This window comes from Oncorhynchus nerka, linkage group LG20 (genome assembly GCF_034236695.1).
Source record: "Oncorhynchus nerka isolate Pitt River linkage group LG20, Oner_Uvic_2.0, whole genome shotgun sequence".
Taxonomy (NCBI): domain Eukaryota; kingdom Metazoa; phylum Chordata; class Actinopteri; order Salmoniformes; family Salmonidae; genus Oncorhynchus; species Oncorhynchus nerka.
In genome coordinates, this window is record NC_088415.1 from 4,295,285 (window position 1) to 4,317,514 (window position 22,230).

The 22,230-nt window shown below is 41.3% G+C and overlaps 1 protein-coding gene across 1 annotated transcript in view; it reads left to right on the top strand.

Moving 5' to 3' along the window:
- Positions 1–937: 937 nt before the first annotated feature.
- Positions 938–22,230, top strand: part of LOC115121975 (host cell factor 1-like) — an 81,941-nt gene continuing 60,648 nt past the window's right edge. Inside the window, 13 exon segments of the mRNA XM_065005136.1 lie at positions 938–1,149; positions 2,690–2,880; positions 3,593–3,741; positions 3,974–4,134; positions 7,335–7,531; positions 11,498–11,582; positions 12,297–12,403; positions 13,833–14,012; positions 17,358–17,654; positions 18,181–18,332; positions 18,886–19,062; positions 19,977–20,201; positions 20,880–20,939. Coding sequence (XP_064861208.1) covers positions 2,712–2,880; positions 3,593–3,741; positions 3,974–4,134; positions 7,335–7,531; positions 11,498–11,582; positions 12,297–12,403; positions 13,833–14,012; positions 17,358–17,654; positions 18,181–18,332; positions 18,886–19,062; positions 19,977–20,201; positions 20,880–20,939 — 1,959 coding nt within the window. The 5' untranslated portion in view covers positions 938–1,149; positions 2,690–2,711.

The following is a 22,230-nucleotide window of genomic DNA, read 5'->3' on the forward strand; positions in this document are numbered from 1 at the left end:
CTGTCCAGGTGGCTGGTCTCAAGACGATCCCGCAGGTGAAGAAGCCGGATGTGGAGGTCCTGGGTTGTCATGGTTACACAGGGTCTGGGGTTGTGAGGCCAGTTGGGCGTACTGCCTAATTCTCTAAAACGACAGAGGTGGCTAAATGAACATTAAATTCTCTGGCAACAGCTCTGGTGGACATTCCTGCAGTCAGCATGCCAATTGCACACCCCCTAAAAACTTGAGACATCTGTGGCATTGTGTTGTGATGAAACTGCACATTTTAGATTGCCCTTTTATTGTTCCTAGCACAAGGTGCACCTGTGTAATGATATTGCTGTTCAATCAGCTTCTTGATATGCCACACCTATCAGGTGGATGGATTATCTTGGCAAAGGAGAAATGCTCACTAACAGGGATGTAAACACATTTGTGCACAACATTTGAGAGAAATAAGATTTTTGTTCTTATGTACCATTTTGGGATCTTTTATTTCAGCTCATGAAACCAAAAGTTTACCTTTTTGTTTTTAAAGGAATAGTTTAATCATATTAAAATTACAGTTCAGTTCACGTAACAGGATTGACCTTAAAATGAGGGACAGATGTAAATTAATCCCTAATTACATTAAATAATGATCTTCAGAAATTACTTCTGAAATCAAAGAAACAAAATAACTAGAACTCTACAATGATGGTGAAACTTGGAGAAATGTTTGGATGCCACTGCGCTATGATAAACTGCGTTCATATAGATGATTTCGCTATGGTCTTGGACCGATATTTAGTCAACATTCATAATCTGCTTTCTACTACACTGAACAAAAATACATTGAGTTCTATCAGTGAAGTTGTTTTTGAACCATTTACATGCAGCCTGGTCTAGGCCAATTGATGCCATGTAGTGTCCTGCAAAGCTTTGCCCTCTTGTTGGAGTGGTGAGACAGCCTTTGCTGGTTTCAGCAAGCCACTTTGTTCGCCATCTCCACTATGGGCTTCTGGATACTGGTGTTTGTTTGCTGCAGATGAGAAAATGGCGGCTTCCTGGGCGGCATGAGAAGTAGCCAAAGACAGTACTAGCTTCTCATTTTAACTGATATAATTATCTGGGTGCAATTTCTTAAATTGAGTCCCGCTCTCGAGACTTTTGATTAGTTACAATTAACGTGTAAGTATAATGTGGTATTGATAATTTCAACTTTTCTTTTTTTTTCTCATTGCTTTTTGTTGTGACGGTATCTCCGCCATTTTTCTTGAGGGAAGTTGGCTCACTTGCTAGCAAGGCTAATAAGGAAAAGTAATTTATAACTGTTAATGCTTCAATGAAAGATACGTTAATAAAAGAAGTTCAACTTAAAATTTCCCCCCAAATTATTCTACCATGTTAGGTTTGTACTAAGATTGCTCGTCATTCATAACTAGCTGTACTTGGTCAAGAAGGATATTAACTTTAGCTTCTAAGCCGGAAGCTAACGTTAACGAGAGAGCTAGCTAAGAAGCTAAATAGCTATATGCTAAATGCTATCTGGGTTCTGTTGAAATGCTATGTATAATCTGTCAGTAATGTTATTTTGAATCTTGATTTGCAGTATTAGCTAGCTAGCGGACTATCAAAGATGCTTCACTAGTGTTAGCTAGCTAGCTGTTAGCTAAACCAGCGCCTTTTTGACAGCTAACTAGCTAGCTTTTGTCAGGTACCATCACAGTACAACAAAACAACACAAATGAACGTTGCCTGCCTGGAACTTTAGCAACAATTACTAGAGATGACAATTGGAGTGGTACTGTTGGAAACAGGTTACAATTAAATCAACATATCTGCATCTAAATAAAATAAAAATGTCCTGAATAACATTAAATATGCATTTCTGCTCATGATAAAAGCATGAAAAAATAAACAGCTGGTGTGGCTACCTTCCCGGGACAATAATATCCAAATGTACATTTGGATTGTAAATTATATACGTGGAAGTAAGCTAACTCGTAAATATATATAATTATAATTTTAAAAAAATTCAGTCGTAACTAGCAAACTGGGTTCAGCGCCTAATTTGTGTCGGCCATTTTGGGTGGTTAGTTTGCGCCAAGATGGCGGCACCCATTGAATCGCACCGTTTTGCTTATGTGGAACTATTAACTGCAAAACACAACAAACAAAATGTATTGTGTGAATTTTGAAGAGATGCACAAAGTTGACTGCGAGTAACACCATTTTATTTTACATTATTTATTTTTATAAATGGCTGTGCATTCATGGTGTTACGGATTTATGTTGTTTTGACCTGCCGGCTTTTTTTCCTACAAATTTTCTGCAAAGCGTCGAGCAAGGTAAAATGGCGGCTCCCATAGATTTTTTATTTAGCTTCTTCTTGGCTAAATAAGCTTGCTTGCTACTCTTAGCTAGTAAGATAGAATCACAGCCGCCTGGACCTATTCTCAATACAACTATATACAATTGGACTTGAACTGGGATCAAAACAAACACATCTTGATTTTATATATATATATATATTTTTGTGTGCAGTATTTTAGCAGGACGCGGTTATTAATCCTGTTAGCTTAGCGTTAGCCAACTAGCTGGCTATTCCTGACAGGAGCTAACTAGCGAGCTAGTTCATTTAGCATTGTTATACTTTTAGCTATTTATCTCAATTTTCAACTAATATTGAAAAGCTTTTCAATTTGGATTTTTTTTTCCCCACTCAAAGAGGAACTTCATCTCCCGGCACAATGGCATCTGGCTCAGTCCTGCAGCCACGGTGGAAGCGGGTTTTGGGTTGGTCCGGTCCTGTACCCCGGCCCCGACATGGGCACCGTGCGGTTGCAATCAAAGAATTGATGGTCGTTTTCGGGGGGGGCAATGAAGGAATTGTGGATGAGTTGCACGTTTATAACACAGGTAAGGTTTAACGTCCAGTGGTTCATGCATACATTTAGTACATATGGTTAAATCCTATCGTTAACATTTTTTAGCAATTGGATTCTAACTAACGCTTCCGCTAAATTGTGCTAGTCAGTTATTATATAGAAATAGAATGTATGGTTGGCTAGCAAACTACCTATACATATTATTTTAACCAAGTACTTAATCCGTTTATGCATTGTCGTTCAACATAGTGAATTAGCAATGCACCTCTGTGTTTGACAGTTTGGTACATGGTTAAAATGTGACTTCTGTATTGCTCATCATTTTGCAAGGTAAGCAAGCGCCAGTGTTGACGTGCGTGAAATGTAATGGGATCAGTAGTTAGTTATGTGGGTAATGGTTCGCCTTGGGTGCTGATTGGAGAGAAAATCCAGAGAGAAATGGCGGGTTAATAGAAAACAGCAACGTCATAATATCAACAAAGATCAATCATTATTAAACACTAATCCACGATGCATTCTATGTTGTGCTATTTTTTTAAGCGTACCTGAGCACTGTCAAAATGGCATGTCAAATAGTTGGCCGCTAAACAAAAATGCAAAAAAAATAAAATAAATAACTGCAGATGATAAACACAGATAACATTTGTTAACTACAGTAGCATTTGTTAAATAGCTAATAGCTAATTGTTAATATATTAAATAAATAGGGGTTGTCATTAATCTAAGAGTTAATTGTGTTTCAGCGACCAACCAGTGGTTCATTCCTGCTGTCCGTGGCGACATCCCGCCTGGCTGTGCTGCGTATGGTTTCGTGTGCGACGGCACCAGGCTGCTGGTGTTCGGAGGGATGGTGGAATATGGCAAATACAGCAATGATCTGTATGAACTGCAGGTACACGCTCAGCCCACTGAATACACTGATTTGTTATTTCGTGATACATTGGGGCGTAAAACACTAAACAGTTTGCACAAACAAAATCTGTATATTGTATTCTGTCAATTTAAACCAATTTCTCTGTTTTGCATCAGATGTCAGCCTAGGCTAGTTGGAGATCGTAGGGCCACACCCAAGCTTGTTAGGGAGTTATCATCTGCATGATGTTATTTTCTCCGGCTGTCCACAGGCTAGCCGCTGGGAGTGGAAGCGTCTGAAGGCCAAATCTCCTAAGAACGGCCCTCCTCCCTGTCCCCGTCTGGGCCACAGCTTCTCCCTGGTAGGGAACAAATGCTACCTTTTCGGAGGACTGGCTAACGACAGCGAGGACCCCAAGAACAACATCCCCAGGTACACTACATCAATATATACTGAGCAAAATAAAATAAATTACAGTTCATATAAGGAAATCAGTCAATTGAAATGTTCATTAGGCCCTAGTCTATGGATTTCACATGACTGGGAATACAGATATACATCTGTTGGTCACAGCTACCTTTAAAAAAAAAAAAAAAGGCTTCTGGATCACAAAACCAGTCAGTATCTGTTGTAACCACCATTTGCCTCATGTAGTGCATCTCCTTCATGGGGCGGCAGGGTAGCCTAGTGGTTAGAGCATTGGACTAGTAACTGAAAGGTTGCAAGTTCAAATCCCCGAGCTGACAAGGTACAAATCTGTCGTTCTGCCCCTGAACAGGCAGTTAACCCACTGTTCCTAGGCCGTCATTGAAAATAAGAATTTTTTTCTTAACTGACTTGCCTAGTTAAATAAAGGTAAAATAAATAAACATAGACTTGATCAGGCTGTTGATTGTAGCCTGTGGAATGTTGTCCCACTTCAATGGCTCTGTGATGTTGCTGTATATTGGTGGGAACTGGAACACGCTGTCGATCCAGAGCATCCCAAACATGAACAATGAGTGACATGTCTGGTGAGTATGCATATCATGTTGATACGTGAAGTGATGGCGGTGGATGAATGGAACGACAAAGGGCCTCGGGACTGTCTGCCATCTCCCTGGTACAGTTGAAACCGGATTCATCCGTGAAGAGCACACTTCTCCAGCGCGCCAGTGGCCGTCGAAGGTGAACATTTGCACACTGAAGTTGGTGACGATGCCGAACTGCAGTGAGGTCAAGACCCTGGTGAGGACGACGAGCGCGCAGATGAGCTTCCCTGACACCGTTTCTGACAGAAACGGAATGTGCAGAGTCTACCGTTGTGCAAACCCACATTTTCATCGGCTGTCTGTGTGTCTGGTCTCAGACCCATCCCGCATTTGAAGAAGCCGGATGTGGAGGTCTTGGGCTGGCGTGGTTGCTCGTGGTCTGCGGTTGTGAGGCCGGTTGGACGAGTTGCCAAATTCTTTAAAACCATATTTGTAACTGTTTGGCAACACAAATTGGGGGTGGGGGGGGGGAGCATGTTCCCTGTGATGTACTGGGTTGTCTTCACCACCCACTGGGGGGGGGGGGGGAGCATGTTCCCAGTGACGTACTGGGCTGTCCTCACCACCCACTGGGGGGGGCATGTTCCCAGTGACGTACTGGGCTGTCCTCACCACCCACTGGGGGGGCATGTTCCCAGTGACGTACTGGGCTGTCCTCACCACTCACTCACTGTCCTCACCACCCATGCAATTCTGGGAAAACTATTGAAAGCAGTTTGGGCCTTTTGTTAAAAAAAAAAGAGGAATCCCAGTTTTTTATCGCTACCACATTTACTTCTCTACTCTTTCAATTGTGCGAGTGGCATTGTTTTACACATGCAGTTACAACTGGAGTATCGAGCGTGTTTGGAGCAGCAATAGAACTCTTAAAGGGCCAGCTCTTAAAGGGCCAACTCTTAAAGGGCCAATGGCGTCTTCAAATGTTAATGACATTGGTCTACTTTGTAATAGAAACAACAAAATATTTTGAGTGAATAATTATTTTATATACAGTTGCATTTGGAAAGTATTCAGACCCCTTGACTTTCTACACATTTTGTTACGTTACAGCCTTATTCTAAAAATGGATTAAATAGATGTATTTCCTCATCAACCTACACACAATACCCCATCATGAAAGTAACAACAGGATTTTATTTACATAAGTATTCACACCCATTGCTTTGAGCTCAGGTGCATCCTGTTAAATTCAAATGATTGGACATGATTTGAAAAGGCACACACCCTGTCTATATAAAGGTCCCACAGTTGACTGCATGTCAGAGCAAAAACCAAGACATGAGGTCGAAGGAATTGTCCGTAGAGCTCCGAGACAGGATTGGTACGGGATTTCTTTAGTAGCACAGGGGGGATTTCTTTAGTAGCACAGGGGGGGATTTCTGGATTTCTTTAGTAGCACGGGGGGATTTCTTTAGTAGCACAGGGGGATTTCTTTAGTAGCACAGGGGGGATTTCTGGATTTCTTTAGTAGCACGGGGGGATTTCTGGATTTCTTTAGTAGCACAGGGGGTTTTCTTTAGTAGCACGGGGGTTTTCTTTAGTAGCACAGGGGGATTTCTTTAGTAGCACGGGGGGATTTCTTTAGTAGCACGGGGGATTTCTTTAGTAGCACAGGGGGATTTCTTTAGTAGCACGGGGGATTTCTTTAGTAGCACAGGGGGATTTCTTTAGTAGCACAGGGGGGATTTCTTTAGTAGCACAGGGGGATTTCTTTAGTAGCACAGGGGGATTTCTTTAGTAGCACAGGGGGATTTCTTTAGTAGCACAGGGGATTTCTTTAGTAGCACAGGGGGATTTCTTTAGTAGCACAGGGGGATTTCTTTAGTAGCACGGGGGGATTTCTTTAGTAGCACAGGGGGATTTCTTTAGTAGCACGGGGGGATTTCTTTAGTAGCACGGGGGGATTTCTTTAGTAGCACAGGGGGATTTCTTTAGTAGCACGGGGGGGATTTCTTTAGTAGCACAGGGGGGGATTTCTTTAGTAGCACGGGGGGGATTTCTTTAGTAGCACAGGGGGGGATTTCTTAAGTCAGCTTTCTTCTTTTGTTTTCTAATGCTCCTCTGTTCCTCAAGAAGGTGGGAGGCCGTTGACATCACGACTTCCCATCAAACCAACTCCTTGAATGCCCTTCTTGAAGTTTGCAGTTGTGTGTGTATTAAAAAAAACAACAACACTGTTTTGGCTCAAAACATATTTCTGTACCCTTTAGTGTGTTTTATACGTTTCAACAGGAAGCAGTTAAACTCACGGGAGAACGTTGTCCACGTTTCAGTTAGTGGATTGGTTGATACTTTAACCCCCTGTCCAATAGATTATTGACTCACAGTACACAGTGATCCCTGTTGGGATTGAACCCGTAACCTTGCCAAACACTATAGATATAACCAGATGAAGGGAGGCTGTAATCATCATGAGACAGAGGAACATCGGGGCCCGCAGCGAACTCTAGGGGGGTCTACCATCCAATGTGGTGTTTGGGTGGTGTTAATGTAGGCATTGTCAAAACATAGAAACATTTAACACAAGCTAGTCTTTTTCTTACAGCGTAATGATGGAACAGAATAAAATTTAACTGTGTTTCCTTTCCTCCACCACCCCAGATACCTGAATGATCTGTATATGTTGGAGCTGCGTGCCGGCTCCAGTGTGGTGGGTTGGGACATCCCCATCACCTACGGGGTGTTGCCCCCGCCCAGAGAGAGCCACACCGCCGTCGTCTACACAGAGAAGTCCCGTCTGGTCATCTATGGAGGCATGAGTGGTTGTCGTCTGGGGGATCTGTGGATCTTAGACATAGGTGAGTGACGGCTCGAGTTAACCTGCCCGACGAGGAAATTAAATCCAAGTTCATCCGTCTAGACAGGATACACATGGTGTTCACAGTACAGTGGCACGTTGACTGGCAGGTTGCGTGGCATCGACCAATGGCTGGCTGCGTGCTACGTTATCGACTGTGCAGTTGGGCATCACGTCGTTATATCGTGTTATGTGCTTGGCTGATATGTTAAACACCTACACAGGCTGTGTTTACACAGGTTATCCAATTATGGTCAAAAGATCTGATTGGTCAACAGACCAAATAGTGTAAAAAATCATCAAAATAGAGCTGTGTGTGTAAACGTAGCCTATTGCACGATCTAGGTTTATTATTATTATAATTGGTATTATTATTAGTATTATTATTTTTATTATAATTAGTATTATTATAATTGTTGGTATTATTATAATTAGTGTGTGTAAACAGCCTATTGCATTATTATATTATATATTATATTATATTATAATAGTATTAGTAGTATTATTATAATAGTATTAGTTGTATTATTATAATAGTATTATTAGTATTATTATAATTAGTATTATTATAATAGTATTAGTAGTATTATTATAATAGTATTAGTAGTATTATTATAATTAGTATTATTATTTTTATTATAATTAGTATTATTATAATTGTTGGTATTATTATAATTAGTATTATTATAATAGTATTAGTAGTATTATTATAATTGTTGGTATTATTATAATTAGTGTGTGTAAACAGCCTATTGCACGATCTAGGTTGATTATTATTATAATTAGTATTATTATAATAGTATTAGTAGTATTATTACTTTTATTATAATTAGTATTATTATAATAGTATTAGTAGTATTATTATTTTTATTATAATTATTATTATTATAATAGTATTAGTAGTATTATTATTTTTATTATAATTATTATTATTATAATAGTATTAGTAGTATTATTATAATTAGTATTATTATAATAGTATTAGTAGTATTATTATAATAGTATTAGTAGTATTATTATAATTAGTATTATTATAATAGTATTAGTAGTATTATTATAATTAGTATTATTATAATAGTATTAGTAGTATTATTATAATTTGTATTATTATAATAGTATTAGTAGTATTATTATAATTAGTATTATTATAATAGTATTAGTAGTATTATTATTTTTATTATAATTAGTATTATTATAATTATTGGTATTATTATTCATATTATTATTTTTTATAATTGTTATTATTAGTACTGTTATTAGTATTATTATAATTATTGGTGTTATTATAATAATAATTATTGGTATTATTATAATTAGTATTGTTATAATTGTTGATATTATTATAAATAGTGTTATTATTTTCATTTTAATTATTATAATTAGTATTATTGGTATTATTATTATTATAATGTTAATTGTTATAATTAGTATTATCATAATTAATATAATTAGTATTATCATAATTAATATAATTAGTATTATCATAATTAATATAATTAGTATTATCATAATTAATATAATTAGTATTATCATAATTAATATAATTAGTATTATTTTAATTAGTATTATCATAATTAATATTATTATTATTCATATTATAATTAGTATTGATATTATAATTAGTATGATTTTAATTAGTATTATCATAATTAATATTATTATTATTCATATTATAATTACTATTCATATTTTTAATTAGTATTATCATAATTAATATTATTAGTATTATAATGCTTTTTAAGACACCCAAAGTCACTTTACACAACAGGATCAAAAGCACTAAAATCCCATGTTAAAACTAGTATGGTTACGCTGAACCACAGGACAGGAGAACGACCGCAGACCATCCGGGATGATACACTATGAAGTGGTATAGTGGAGATAATACACTATGAAGTGGTATAGTGGAGATAATACACTATGAAGTGGTATAGTGGAGATAATACACTATGAAGTGGTATAGTGGAGATAATACACTATGAAGTGGTATAGTGGAGATAATACACTATGAAGTGGTATAGTGGAGATAATACACTATGAAGTGGTATAGTGGAGATAATCCACTATGAAGTGGTATAGTGGAGATAATACACTATGAAGTGGTATAGTGGAGACAATCCACTATGAAGTGGTATAGTGGAGACAATACACTATGAAGTGGTATAGTGGAGATAATACACTATGAAGTGGTATAGTGGAGATAATCCACTATGAAGTGGTATAGTGGAGATAATACACTATGAAGTGTTATATTAGTATAATTATTATAATTAGTATCATGTTAAAACTAGTACGGTTACACTGAACCACAGGACAGGAGAACGACCGCAGACCATAATACACTATGAAGTGGTATAGTGGAGATAATACACTATGAAGTGGTATAGTGGAGATAATCCGAGATAATACACTATGAAGTGGTATAGTGGAGATAATACGAGATAATACACTATGAAGTGGTATAGTGGAGATAATACACTATGAAGTGGTATAGTGGAGACCATCTGAGATAATACACTATGAAGTGGTATAGTGGAGATAATCCGAGATAATACACTATGAAGTGGTATAGTGGAGATAATACGAGATAATACACTATGAAGTGGTATAGTGGAGATAATACACTATGAAGTGGTATAGTGGAGATAATACACTATGAAGTGGTATAGTGGAGATAATACACTATGAAGTGGTATAGTGGAGATAATCCGAGATAATACACTATGAAGTGGTATAGTGGAGATAATACGAGATAATACACTATGAAGTGGTATAGTGGAGATAATACACTATGAAGTGGTATAGTGGAGATAATCCGAGATAATACACTATGAAGTGGTATAGTGGAGATAATACGAGATAATACACTATGAAGTGGTATAGTGGAGATAATACACTATGAAGTGGTATAGTGGAGATAATACACTATGAAGTGGTATAGTGGAGACAATACACTATGAAGTGGTATAGTGGAGATAATACACTATGAAGTGGTATAGTGGAGATAATACACTATGAAGTGGTATAGTGGAGATAATACACTATGAAGTGGTATAGTGGAGATAATACACTATGAAGTGGTATAGTGGAGACCATCTGAGATAATACACTATGAAGTGGTATAGTGGAGACAATACACTATGAAGTGGTATAGTGGAGATAATACACTATGAAGTGGTATAGTGGAGACAATCCGAGATAATACACTATGAAGTGGTATAGTGGAGATAATACGAGATAATACACTATGAAGTGGTATAGTGGAGACAATCCGAGATAATACACTATGAAGTGGTATAGTGGAGATAATCCGAGATAATACACTATGAAGTGGTATAGTGGAGATAATACGAGATAATACACTATGAAGTGGTATAGTGGAGATAATACACTATGAAGTGGTATAGTGGAGATAATCCGAGATAATACACTATGAAGTGGTATAGTGGAGATAATACGAGATAATACACTATGAAGTGGTATAGTGGAGATAATCCACTATGAAGTGGTATAGTGGAGATAATACACTATGAAGTGGTATAGTGGAGACAATCCACTATGAAGTGTTATAGTGGAGATAATACACTATGAAGTGGTATAGTGGAGATAATACACTATGAAGTGGTATAGTGGAGATAATACACTATGAAGTGGTATAGTGGAGATAATACACTATGAAGTGGTATAGTGGAGATAATACACTATGAAGTGGTATAGTGGAGACAATCCAGGATGATACACTATGAAGTGGTATAGTGGAGACAATCCACTATGAAGTGGTATAGTGGAGACCATCCGAGATAATACACTATGAAGTGGTATAGTGTATTATGGTATAGTGGATCTTTCTAGAAGGTTTTCTGGGCCCAGATTCAGCCTACTTCCTGGGCTGAAATGATAAAAAATTGAGACTTTTTTTTTTTTTTTAAGTACAGTGGCTGGATGAGTTATTTGCTTTCCTCTGCAGACACCCTCACATGGAATAAGCCCTCGATCAACGGAACAGCTCCTCTCCCTCGCAGCCTCCACTCTGCCACAACTATCACCAACAAGTGAGTTCAATGTCATGTTTTAAAATGTGCTTATGTGATCCCTGTGGGAATTTAACCCACCGAGTTGGCATTGTTGGCTCCTACCAACTGAGTCACAGGATCATACTCATGGCCATCTTTATTCCTCACAAACTCACCTGTCCCACCTCTCTCTCTGTCTCGCTCTCTGTCTCTCTCTGTCTCGCTCGCTCTCTGTCTCGCTCTCTGTCTCGCTCTCTGTCTCGCTCTCTGTCTCGCTCTCTGTCTCGCTCTGTCTCGCTCGCTCTCTCTCTGTCTCGCTCGCTCTCTCTCTGTCTCGCTCGCTCGCTCTCTCTCTGTCTCGCTCGCTCTGTCTCGCTCGCTCTCTCTCTGTCTCGCTCGCTCTCTCTCTGTCTCGCTCGCTCTCTGTCTCGCTCGCTCTCTCTCTGTCTCGCTCGCTCTCTCTCTGTCTCGCTCGCTCTCTCTCTGTCTCGCGCTCTCTCTCTGTCTCGCGCTCTCTCTCTGTCTCGCGCTCTCTCTCTGTCTCGCGCTCTCTCTCTGTCTCGCGCTCTCTCTCTGTCTCGCGCTCTCTCTCTGTCTCGCGCTCTCTCTCTGTCTCGCGCTCTCTCTCTGTCTCGCGCTCTCTGTCTCGCGCTCGCTCTCTGTCTCGCGCTCGCTCTCTGTCTCGCTCTCTCTGTCTCGCTCGCTCTCTGTCTTTCTGTCTGTCTCCCTCCTCACCTGTCTGTTCTGTAACAGGATGTACGTGTTCGGAGGCTGGGTTCCCCTGGTGATGGATGATGTCAAAGTAGCGACACACGAGAAGGAGTGGAAGTGCACCAACACACTGGCCTGTCTCAACCTAGGTATGTCAGACTGGCCTGTCTCAACCTAGGTATGTCACACTGGCCTGTCTCAACCTAGGTATGCCAGACTGGCCTGTCTCAACCTAGGTATGTCAGACTGGCCTGTCTCAACCTAGGTATGTCACACTGGCCTGTCTCAACCTAGGTATGTCACACTGGCCTGTCTCAACCTAGGTATGCCAGACTGGCCTGTCTCAACCTAGGTATGTCACACTGGCCTGTCTCAACCTAGGTATGTCACACTGGCCTGTCTCAACCTAGGTATGTCAGACTGGCCTGTCTCAACCTAGGTATGTCACACTGGCCTGTCTCAACCTAGGTATGTCACACTGGCCTGTCTCAACCTAGGTATGTCAGGCTGACCCTACACACTGGCCTGTCTCAACCTAGTTATGCCAGACTGGCCTGTCTCAACCTAGTTATGCCAGACTGGCCTGTCTCATCCTAGGTATGTCAGGCTGGCCTGTCTCAACCTAGGTATGTCACACTGGCCTGTCTCAACCTAGTTATGCCAGACTGGCCTGTCTCATCCTAGGTATGTCAGGCTGGCCTGTCTCAACCTAGGTATGTCAGGCTGACCTGTCTCAACCTAGGTATGTCAGACTGGCCTGTCTCAACCTAGGTATGTCAGACTGGCCTGTCTCAACCTAGGTATGCCAGACTGGCCTGTCTCAACCTAGGTATGTCTGGCTGACCGACACTGGCCTGTCTCAACCTAGTTATGCCAGACTGGCCTGTCTCAACCTAGGTATGTCAGACTGGCCTGTCTCAACCTAGGTATGTCAGACTGGCCTGTCTCAACCTAGGTATGTCAGACTGGCCTGTCTCAACCTAGGTATGTCAGACTGGCCTGTCTCAACCTAGGTATGTCAGACTGGCCTGTCTCAACCTAGGTATGTCAGACTGGCCTGTCTCAACCTAGTTATGCCAGACTGGCCTGTCTCAACCTAGTTATGTCAGGCTGCCCCAACACACCACTCTCTTAGATAAAATGGCCTAAAAATTACCACATTTGATGCCCAGTTTTTATCAAACATTGAGTACAAACACAGTCAGCAGTGAAGCACAAAAATGCAACAACAAAAGAAATCCCCTAAAAAAAACCTCACTTCTGACTGACAAACATACCTCTGGAAACAATGTACCCCTCAACTGACCCATTTAAAATGCTGCTCCTCTTGTCCCCATGGGGCGGCAGCGTAGCCTAGTGGTTAGAGCGTTGGACTAGTAACCGGAAGGTTGCGAGTTCAAACCCCCGAGCTGACAAGGTACAAATCTGTCGTTCTGCCCCTGAACAGGCAGTTAACCCACTGTTCCTAGACCGTCATTGAAAATAAGAATGTGTTCTTAACTGACTTGCCTGGTTAAATAAAGGTAAAAAAAAAAAAAAAATACTGTTTCCATTGACGATAACATCGTATTTGGCCAGACTCGATGGTGTGGGAGTCAGTTCTACTGGACTCTCTAGAGGATAACATCCCCAGGGCCCGAGCCGGTCACTGCTCCGTGGCCATCAACTCACGTCTGTACGTGTGGAGCGGACGGGACGGCTACCGCAAGGCCTGGAACAACCAGGTGTGCTGTAAGGACCTCTGGTACCTGGAGACAGGTGAGTGTGCCTCTACCTGTCACTTCATTAGGCAGTATGATGCTGGTTATTCACTTCATCAGTCAGCATGATGTTGGTTATTCACTTCATCAGTCAGCATGATGTTTGTTATTCACTTCATCAGTCAGTCTGATGCTGGTTATTCATCAGTCAGCATGATGTTGGTTATTCACTTCATCAGTCAGTCTGATGCTGGTTATTCATCAGTCAGCATGATGTTGGTTATTCACTTCATCAGTCAGCATGATGTTGGTTATTCACTTCATCAGTCAGCATGATGTTGGTTATTCACTTCATCAGGCAGCATGATGCTGGTTATTCACCTGTCACTTCATCAGTCAGTCTGATGCTGGTTATTCATCAGTCAGCATGATGCTGGTTATTCATCAGTCAGCATGATGCTGGTTATTCATCAGTCAGCATGATGCTGGTTATTCATCAGGCAGTCTGATGCTGGTTATTCATCAGGCAGTCTGATGCTGGTTATTCATCAGGCAGCATGATGCTGGTTATTCATCAGGCAGCATGATGCTGGTTATTCATCAGGCAGCATGATGCTGGTTATTCATCAGTCAGTCTGATGCTGGTTATTCATCAGTCAGTATGATGCTGGTTAGTCCCCTGTCAGTATGATGCTGGTTATTCATCAGTCAGTATGATGCTGGTTATTCATCTGTCAGTATGATGCTGGTTATTCATCAGTCAGTATGCTGGTTATTCCCCTGTCAGTCTGGTGCTGGTTATTCATCAGTCAGTATGATGCTGGTTATTCCCCTGTCAGTCAGTATGCTGGTTATTCATCAGTCAGTATGATGCTGGTTATTCATCAGTCAGTATGATGCTGGTTATTCCCCTGTCAGTATGATGCTGGTTATTCATCAGTCAGTATGATGCTGGTTATTCATCTGTCAGTATGATGCTGGTTATTCATCAGTCAGTATGCTGGTTATTCCCCTGTCAGTATGATGCTGGTTATTCCCCTGTCAGTATGATGCTGGTTATTCCCCTGTCAGTATGATGCTGGTTATTCATCAGTCAGTATGATGCTGGTTATTCCCCTGTCAGTATGATGCTGGTTATTCATCAGGCAGCATGATGCTGGTTATTCCCCTGGCAGTCTGATGCTGGTTATTCATCAGTCAGTATGATGCTGGTTAGTCCCCTGTCAGTATGATGCTGGTTATTCATCAGTCAGTATGATGCTGGTTATTCATCTGTCAGTATGCTGGTTATTCCCCTGTCAGTCTGGTGCTGGTTATTCATCAGTCAGTATGATGCAGGTTATTCATCAGGCAGAATGATGCTGTTTATTTATCAGGCAGAGTGATGCTGGTTATTCATCAGTCAGTGTGATGCTGGTTATTCCCCTGTCAGTATGATGCTGGTTATTCATCAGTCAGTCTGATGCTGGATATTACCCTGTCAGCATGATGCTGGTTATTTATCAGGCAGAATGATGCTGGTTATTCCCCTGTCAGTATGATGCTGGTTATTCATCAGGCAACATGATGCTGGTTATTCCCCTGTCAGTGTGATGCTGGTTATTCATCAGGCAACATGATGCTGGTTATTCCCCTGTCAGTATGATGCTGGTTATTCACTTCATCAGTCAGTCTGATGCTGGTTATTCCCCTGTCACTTCATCAGTCAGTCTGATGCTGGTTATTCATCAGTCAGCATGATGCTGGTTATTCCCCTGTCACTTCATCAGTCAGTCTGATGCTGGTTATTCATCAGGCAACATGATGCTGGTTATTCGTCAGTATGATGCTGGTTATTCACTTCATCAGTCAGTATGATGCTGGTTATTCACTTCATCAGTCAGTATGATGCTGGTTATTCACTTCATCAGTCAGTATGATGCTGGTTATTCATCAGTCAGTATGATGCTGGTTATTCATCAGTCAGTATGATGCTGGTTATTCACTTCATCAGTCAGTATGATGCTGGTTATTCACTTCATCAGTCAGTATGATGCTGGTTATTCATCAGTCAGTATGATGCTGGTTATTCATCAGTCAGTATGATGCTGGTTATTCACTTCATCAGTCAGTATGATGCTGGTTATTCACTTCATCAGTCAGTATGATGCTGGTTATTCATCAGTCAGCATGATGCTGGTTATTCACTTCATCAGTCAGCATGATGCTGGTTATTCACTTCATCAGTCAGTATGATGCTGGTTATTCACTTCATCAGTCAGTATGATGCTGGTTATTCATCAGTCGGTATGATGCTGGTTATTCATCAGTCGGCATGATGCTGGTTGTTCACTTCATCAGTCAGTATGATGCTGGTTATTCACCTGTCACTTCATCAGTCAGTATGATGCTGGTTATTCACTTCATCAGTCAGCATGATGCTGGTTATTCACTTCATCAGTCAGTATGATGCTGGTTATTCACTTCATCAGTCAGTATGATGCTGGTTATTCATCAGGCGGCATGATGCTGGTTATTCACCTGTCACTTCATCAGGCGGCATGATGCTGGTTATTCACCTGTCACTTCATCAGGCAGCATGATGCTGGTTATTCACCTGTCACTTCATCAGGCAGTATGATGCTGGTTATTCACTTCATCAGTCAGCATAATGCTGGTTATTCACTTCATCAGTCAGCATGATGCTGGTTATTCATCAGGCAACATGATGCTGGTTATTCCCCTGTCAGTGTGATGCTGGTTATTCCCCAGTCAGCATGATGCTGGTTAATCACTTCATCAGTCAGTATGATGCTGGTTATTCCCCTGTCAGTATGATGCTGGTTATTCCCCTGTCAGTGTGATGCTGGTTAATCATCAGTCAGTATGATGCTGGTTATTCCCCTGTCAGTATGATGCTGGTTATTCATCAGTCAGTATGATGCTGGTTATTCATCAGTCAGTATGATGCTGGTTATTCACTTCATCAGTCAGCATGATGTTGGTTATTCATCAGTCAGCATGATGCTGGTTAATCATCAGTCAGCATGATGCTGGTTAATCATCAGTCAGCATGATGCTGGTTATTCCCCTGTCAGTATGATGCTGGTTATTCCCCTGTCAGCATGATGCTGGTTATTCCCCTGTCAGCATGATGCTGGTTATTCCCCTGTCAGCATGATGCTGGTTATTCCCCAGTCAGCATGATGCTGGTTATTCCCCTGTCAGCATGATGCTGGTTATTCCCTTCATCAGTCAGCATGATGCTGGTTATTCCCCAGTCAGCATGATGCTGGTTAATCACAAAAATGCTTGTGTGTGTGTTAATTGAAAATATATTTTTTAAATGACAAAATGTAAATAATTTATTCCGGTTGTTATTTAAATCCTAACCGCTGCTCTGTTTTTATCCGTCTCCCCACAGAGAAGCCCCGCCCCCCGTCGAGGGTGCAGCTGGTGAGAGCCAACACCAGTAGCCTGGAGGTGAGCTGGGGGGCGGTACCAACGGCAGACACCTACCTGTTACAGCTGCAGAAGTACGATATCCCCCCCGCCCCGGCCGCCACCACGACCGGCGTCAGCCCCGCGACACCACTGCCGGTCAACTCCTCCCCCAAAAGCCCCGTCTCGGCCTCGGCAGTGTCCGCCCAGGGCCACCCTCTCCAGGGCATCACCCTGGTCCCCTCCATGCCTGGAAGTCCAGTTCCTGCTCGCGGACCAGGTAACCGCCACTTACAGTTTTTAGGCTGTTACTGTAATATTTTAAATGCTATAGTTTCATTTCTCTGTAACTTTTCAAAAATAAGTAGATTGTAAAGGCTATGGTGAAGGAAAAGACATGCTGTCTAAACGATCTGTTTTTTAAATTATTATTATTGTTATTATTATTATAATTATTATTATTGTTATTACTATTATTATTGTTATTATTATTATTATTATTACTATTATTATATATTATTATTACTGTTATTACTGTTATTATTATTATTATTATTATTATTATTATTATTGTTATTATTATTATTATTATTATTGTTATTATTATTATTATTATTATTATTATTACTATTATATTATTATTATTACTATTATTATATATTATTATTACTGTTATTACTGTTATTATTAGTATTATTGTTATTATTATTGTTATTATTATTATTATTATTTTTACATCAAAATATAATGGTTTCCTTCCAGATCAGCAACCTTCTAAACAGGGTTTTATTGTTTCTCCTCTTCAGCTATTCTTAAGGTGTCTGCTCCCCATTCCACCACAGGCGCCTCCATCGTCACGGTGAGACAGGCCAACCAGGGCGGGAAATCCCCTGTCATGGTTACATCACTTCCTGCTGGGGTCCGAATGGTGGTGCCGGCCCAGGTCGCACAGGGAACCGTATGAATAAATAAATATATTTATGGTCTGAGTTCTGGTCAAATGTAGTGCACTGTGTAGGGTTCCTTCTGGTTCCATCTGACAGGGTTCCACCTGGTTCCATCTGACAGGGTTCCACCTGGTTCCATCTGACAGGGTTCCACCTGGTTCCATCTGACAGGGTTCCACCTGGTTCCATCTGACAGGGTTCCTTCTGGTTCCATCTACCAGGGTTCCTTCTGGTTCCATCTACCAGGGTTCCTTCTGGTTCCATCTACCAGGGTTCCTTCTGGTTCCATCTACCAGGGTTCCTTCTGGTTCCATCTACCAGGGTTCCTTCTGGTTCCATCTGACAGGGTTCCTTTTGGTTCCAACTGGCAGGGTTCCTTCTGGTTCCATCTGGGGGGGATTCCATCTCACATTTAACCGTCAAATAATGGACTAAGACTGAAGAATTGGCACAAAATTGGCTCTTTTTTTGTATACATTTTTTACAACAAAAAAAATGTTATTTGGGTGTCGTCACTGTATGTTGTCTCTGTGGGCCTATTCCTATCTGCTTCCTCCTTCTCAGCCAATGGGCAGCAGCCCTCAGATGAGTGGCATGGCTGCGTTGGCTGCAGCAGCTGCGGCCACTCAGAAGATCCCGCCTTCCACGGCCACCATGCAGTTGCCAGCCGGTGCCACCATAGTCAAGACAGTAGCCATGAGCCCTGGCGCACAGACTGTCAAAGTAGCTTCGCCTGTTATGGTAAGAGATCCTGCTTGGACTAATAGTAACACACTCCATGGAAACCTCAGCTGTCAATTATAAAGTCAGCTGGCTGGCTCACTAGAGCGATTTTGTAGTAGGGATGTGGATATTTGATCAATATGGAATGAAGCAACCATTTTATTCTAAGTGCTATAGGAATGTATTCTGAAAGGAAATTATTAACACAACATGTAAAGTGTTGGTCACATGTTTCATGAGCTGAAAGAAGAAAAGAGCCCAGGAATGTTCTATTATGAACAAAAAAAAGCTTATTTCTCTCAAATTTTGTGCACATATTTGTTTATATGCCTGTCGGTGAGTGTTTCTCCTTTGCTAAAATAATCCATCCACCTGACGGGTGTGGCATATCAAGAAGCTGATTGAACAGCACGATCATTACACAGGTGCACCTTGTGCTGGGGACACAATAAAAGGCCTTCTCTAAAATTATTGTGATGTCATTATGGGTTATTGTGATGTCATTGTGGGTTATTGTGATGTCATTGTGGGGTATTGTGATGTCATTGTGGGGTATTGTGATGTCATTGTGGGTTATTGTGATGTCATTGTGGGTTATTGTGATGTCATTGTGGGTTATTGTGATGTCATTGTGGGTAGGGTATTATGTGTAGGTTTGATGAGGAGGGAAAAAATATTTGATCCATTTTAGAATAAGGTTGTAACGTGATAAAGTTTAGGAGTCTGAATACTTTCCGAACACACTGCATATACGAACTGTGTTGTGAGCATAATATTAGAGTACTTTGGGAAAAAATATATATTCAGTATTTGAAACAGGTGTCCAGCCCATATGGGCTTTAAAGGCGCTACTTATATTAAAAAAAACAAAAAGAACAGTAGATATTTGAAACCTGACTCTCACCCCCTCCATGTCTCGTTCCTTCTCTCAGATTAGTAACCCAGCTACTCGCATGCTGAAGACTGCTGCGGCTCAGGTGGGCACGTCAGGTGTCGCCACACCCGGAACGCCCAATCGGCCAATCATCACCGTGCACAAGTCTGGCACGGTGACGGTTGCCCAGCAACACCAGGTGGTTACCACGGTAGTGGGAGGAGTCACCAAGACCATCACTCTGGTTAAGAGTCCCCTCACTCTGGGGGGAGGTGGTACGCTGGTAAGATCACACCTGACAGAGGCTGTTTAGTGGCCTTAGCAGGATCGCTAAGTTAGCCAGTGAACTCTGATAAATATATAATAATTATTATAATAATAATAATATATAATAATATATAATAATTAATTTAATAAATCATTTTTTATAATTCAGTAGGCACTTAAGAATTTCTGGTTCGGTTTCTGTAATTGTTCGTTTCGACTCTTTTATTGAAATAATCCATGCCAATGTTTCAAGCATCATCATAAAAATGTATTTAGAACAATAACGTTTTAAGCCAGTCAGCTGACCAGTTTATTGACCCCTGGTTTAGCAGGGACTCACTGCGTCTGTTTTGTGCCAGTCAGCTTATTGACCCCTGGTTTAGCAGGGACTCACTGCGTCTGTTTTGTGCCAGTCATCTTATTGACCCCTGGTTTAGCAGGGACTCACTGCGTCTGTTTTGTGCCAGTCAGCTTATTGACCCCTGGTTTAGCAGGGACTCACTGCGTCTGTTTTGTGCCAGTCATCTTATTGACCCCTGGTTTAGCAGGGACTCACTGCGTCTGTTTTGTGCCAGTCAGCTTATTGACCCCTGGTTTAGCAGGGACTCACTGCGTCTGTTTTGTGCCAGTCAGCTTATTGACCCCTGGTTTTAGCAGGGACTCACTGCGTCTGTTTTGTGCCCCCCGTTCTAAGCTGACCGCGGCCAACCAGGGTCAAAACAAAGTGATGTCTGGGAAGGACGTGCAGCATTGGGTTAGTGAGGATGTCTTCTGTTGTCTTTTACATGAACAGTCCATTCCCTCCATGGGGGGGGGTGACATATTACACATCTACAGTGGAACAGTCCATTCCCCCCTCACATATTAAACATGTACAGTGGAACAGTCCATTATCCCCATGGGGGGGTCACATATTCAACATGTACAGTAGAACAGTCCATTCCCTCTATGGGGGGGGTCACATATTAAACATGTACAGTAGAACAGTCCATTATCCCCATGGGGGGGTCACATATTCAACATGTACAGTAGAACAGTCCATTATCCCCATGGGGGGGTCACATATTAAATACAGAACAGTCCATTCCCTCCATGGGGGGGGGGGGGTCACATATTAAACATGTACAGTAGAACAGTCCATTCCCTCCTTGGGGGGGGTCACATATTAAACATGTACAGTAGAACAGTCCATTCCCTCCATGGGGCGGGGGGTCACATATTAAACATGTACAGTAGAACAGTCCATTATCCCCATGGGGGGGTCACATATTAAACATGTACATTGGAACAGTCCATTCCCTCCATGGGGGGGTCACATATTAAACATGTACAGTAGAACAGTCCATTCCCTCTATGGGGGGGTCACATATTAAACATGTACAGTAGAACAGTCCATTATCCCCATGGGGGGGGTCACATATTAAACATGTACAGTAGAACAGTCCATTCCCTCTATGGGGGGTCACATATTAAACATGTACAGTGGAACAGTCCATTCCCCCCATGGGGGGGTCACATATTAAACATGTACAGTGGAACAGTCCATTCCCCCCATGGGGGGGTCACATATTAAACATGTACAGTGGAACAGTCCATTCCCTCCATGGGGGGGTCACATATTAAACATGTACAGTGGAACAGTCCATTCCCCCCATGGGGGGGTCACATATTAAACATGTACAGTGGAAAAGTCCATTCCCCCCATGGGGGGGGTCACATATTAAACATGTACAGTGGAACAGTCCATTCCCCCCATGGGGGGGTCACATATTAAACATGTACAGTGGAACAGTCCATTCCCTCTATGGGGGGGTCACATATTAAACATGTACAGTAGAACAGTCCATTCCCTCTATGGGGGGGTCACATATTACATTTACATTTAAGTCATTTAGCAGACGCTCTTATCCAGAGCGACTTACAAATTGGTGCATTCACCTTATGACATCCAGTGGAGCAGCCACTTTACAATAGTGCATCTAAATCTTTTAAGGGGGGTGTGAGAAGGATTACTTTATCCTATCCTAGGTATTCCTTAAAGAGGT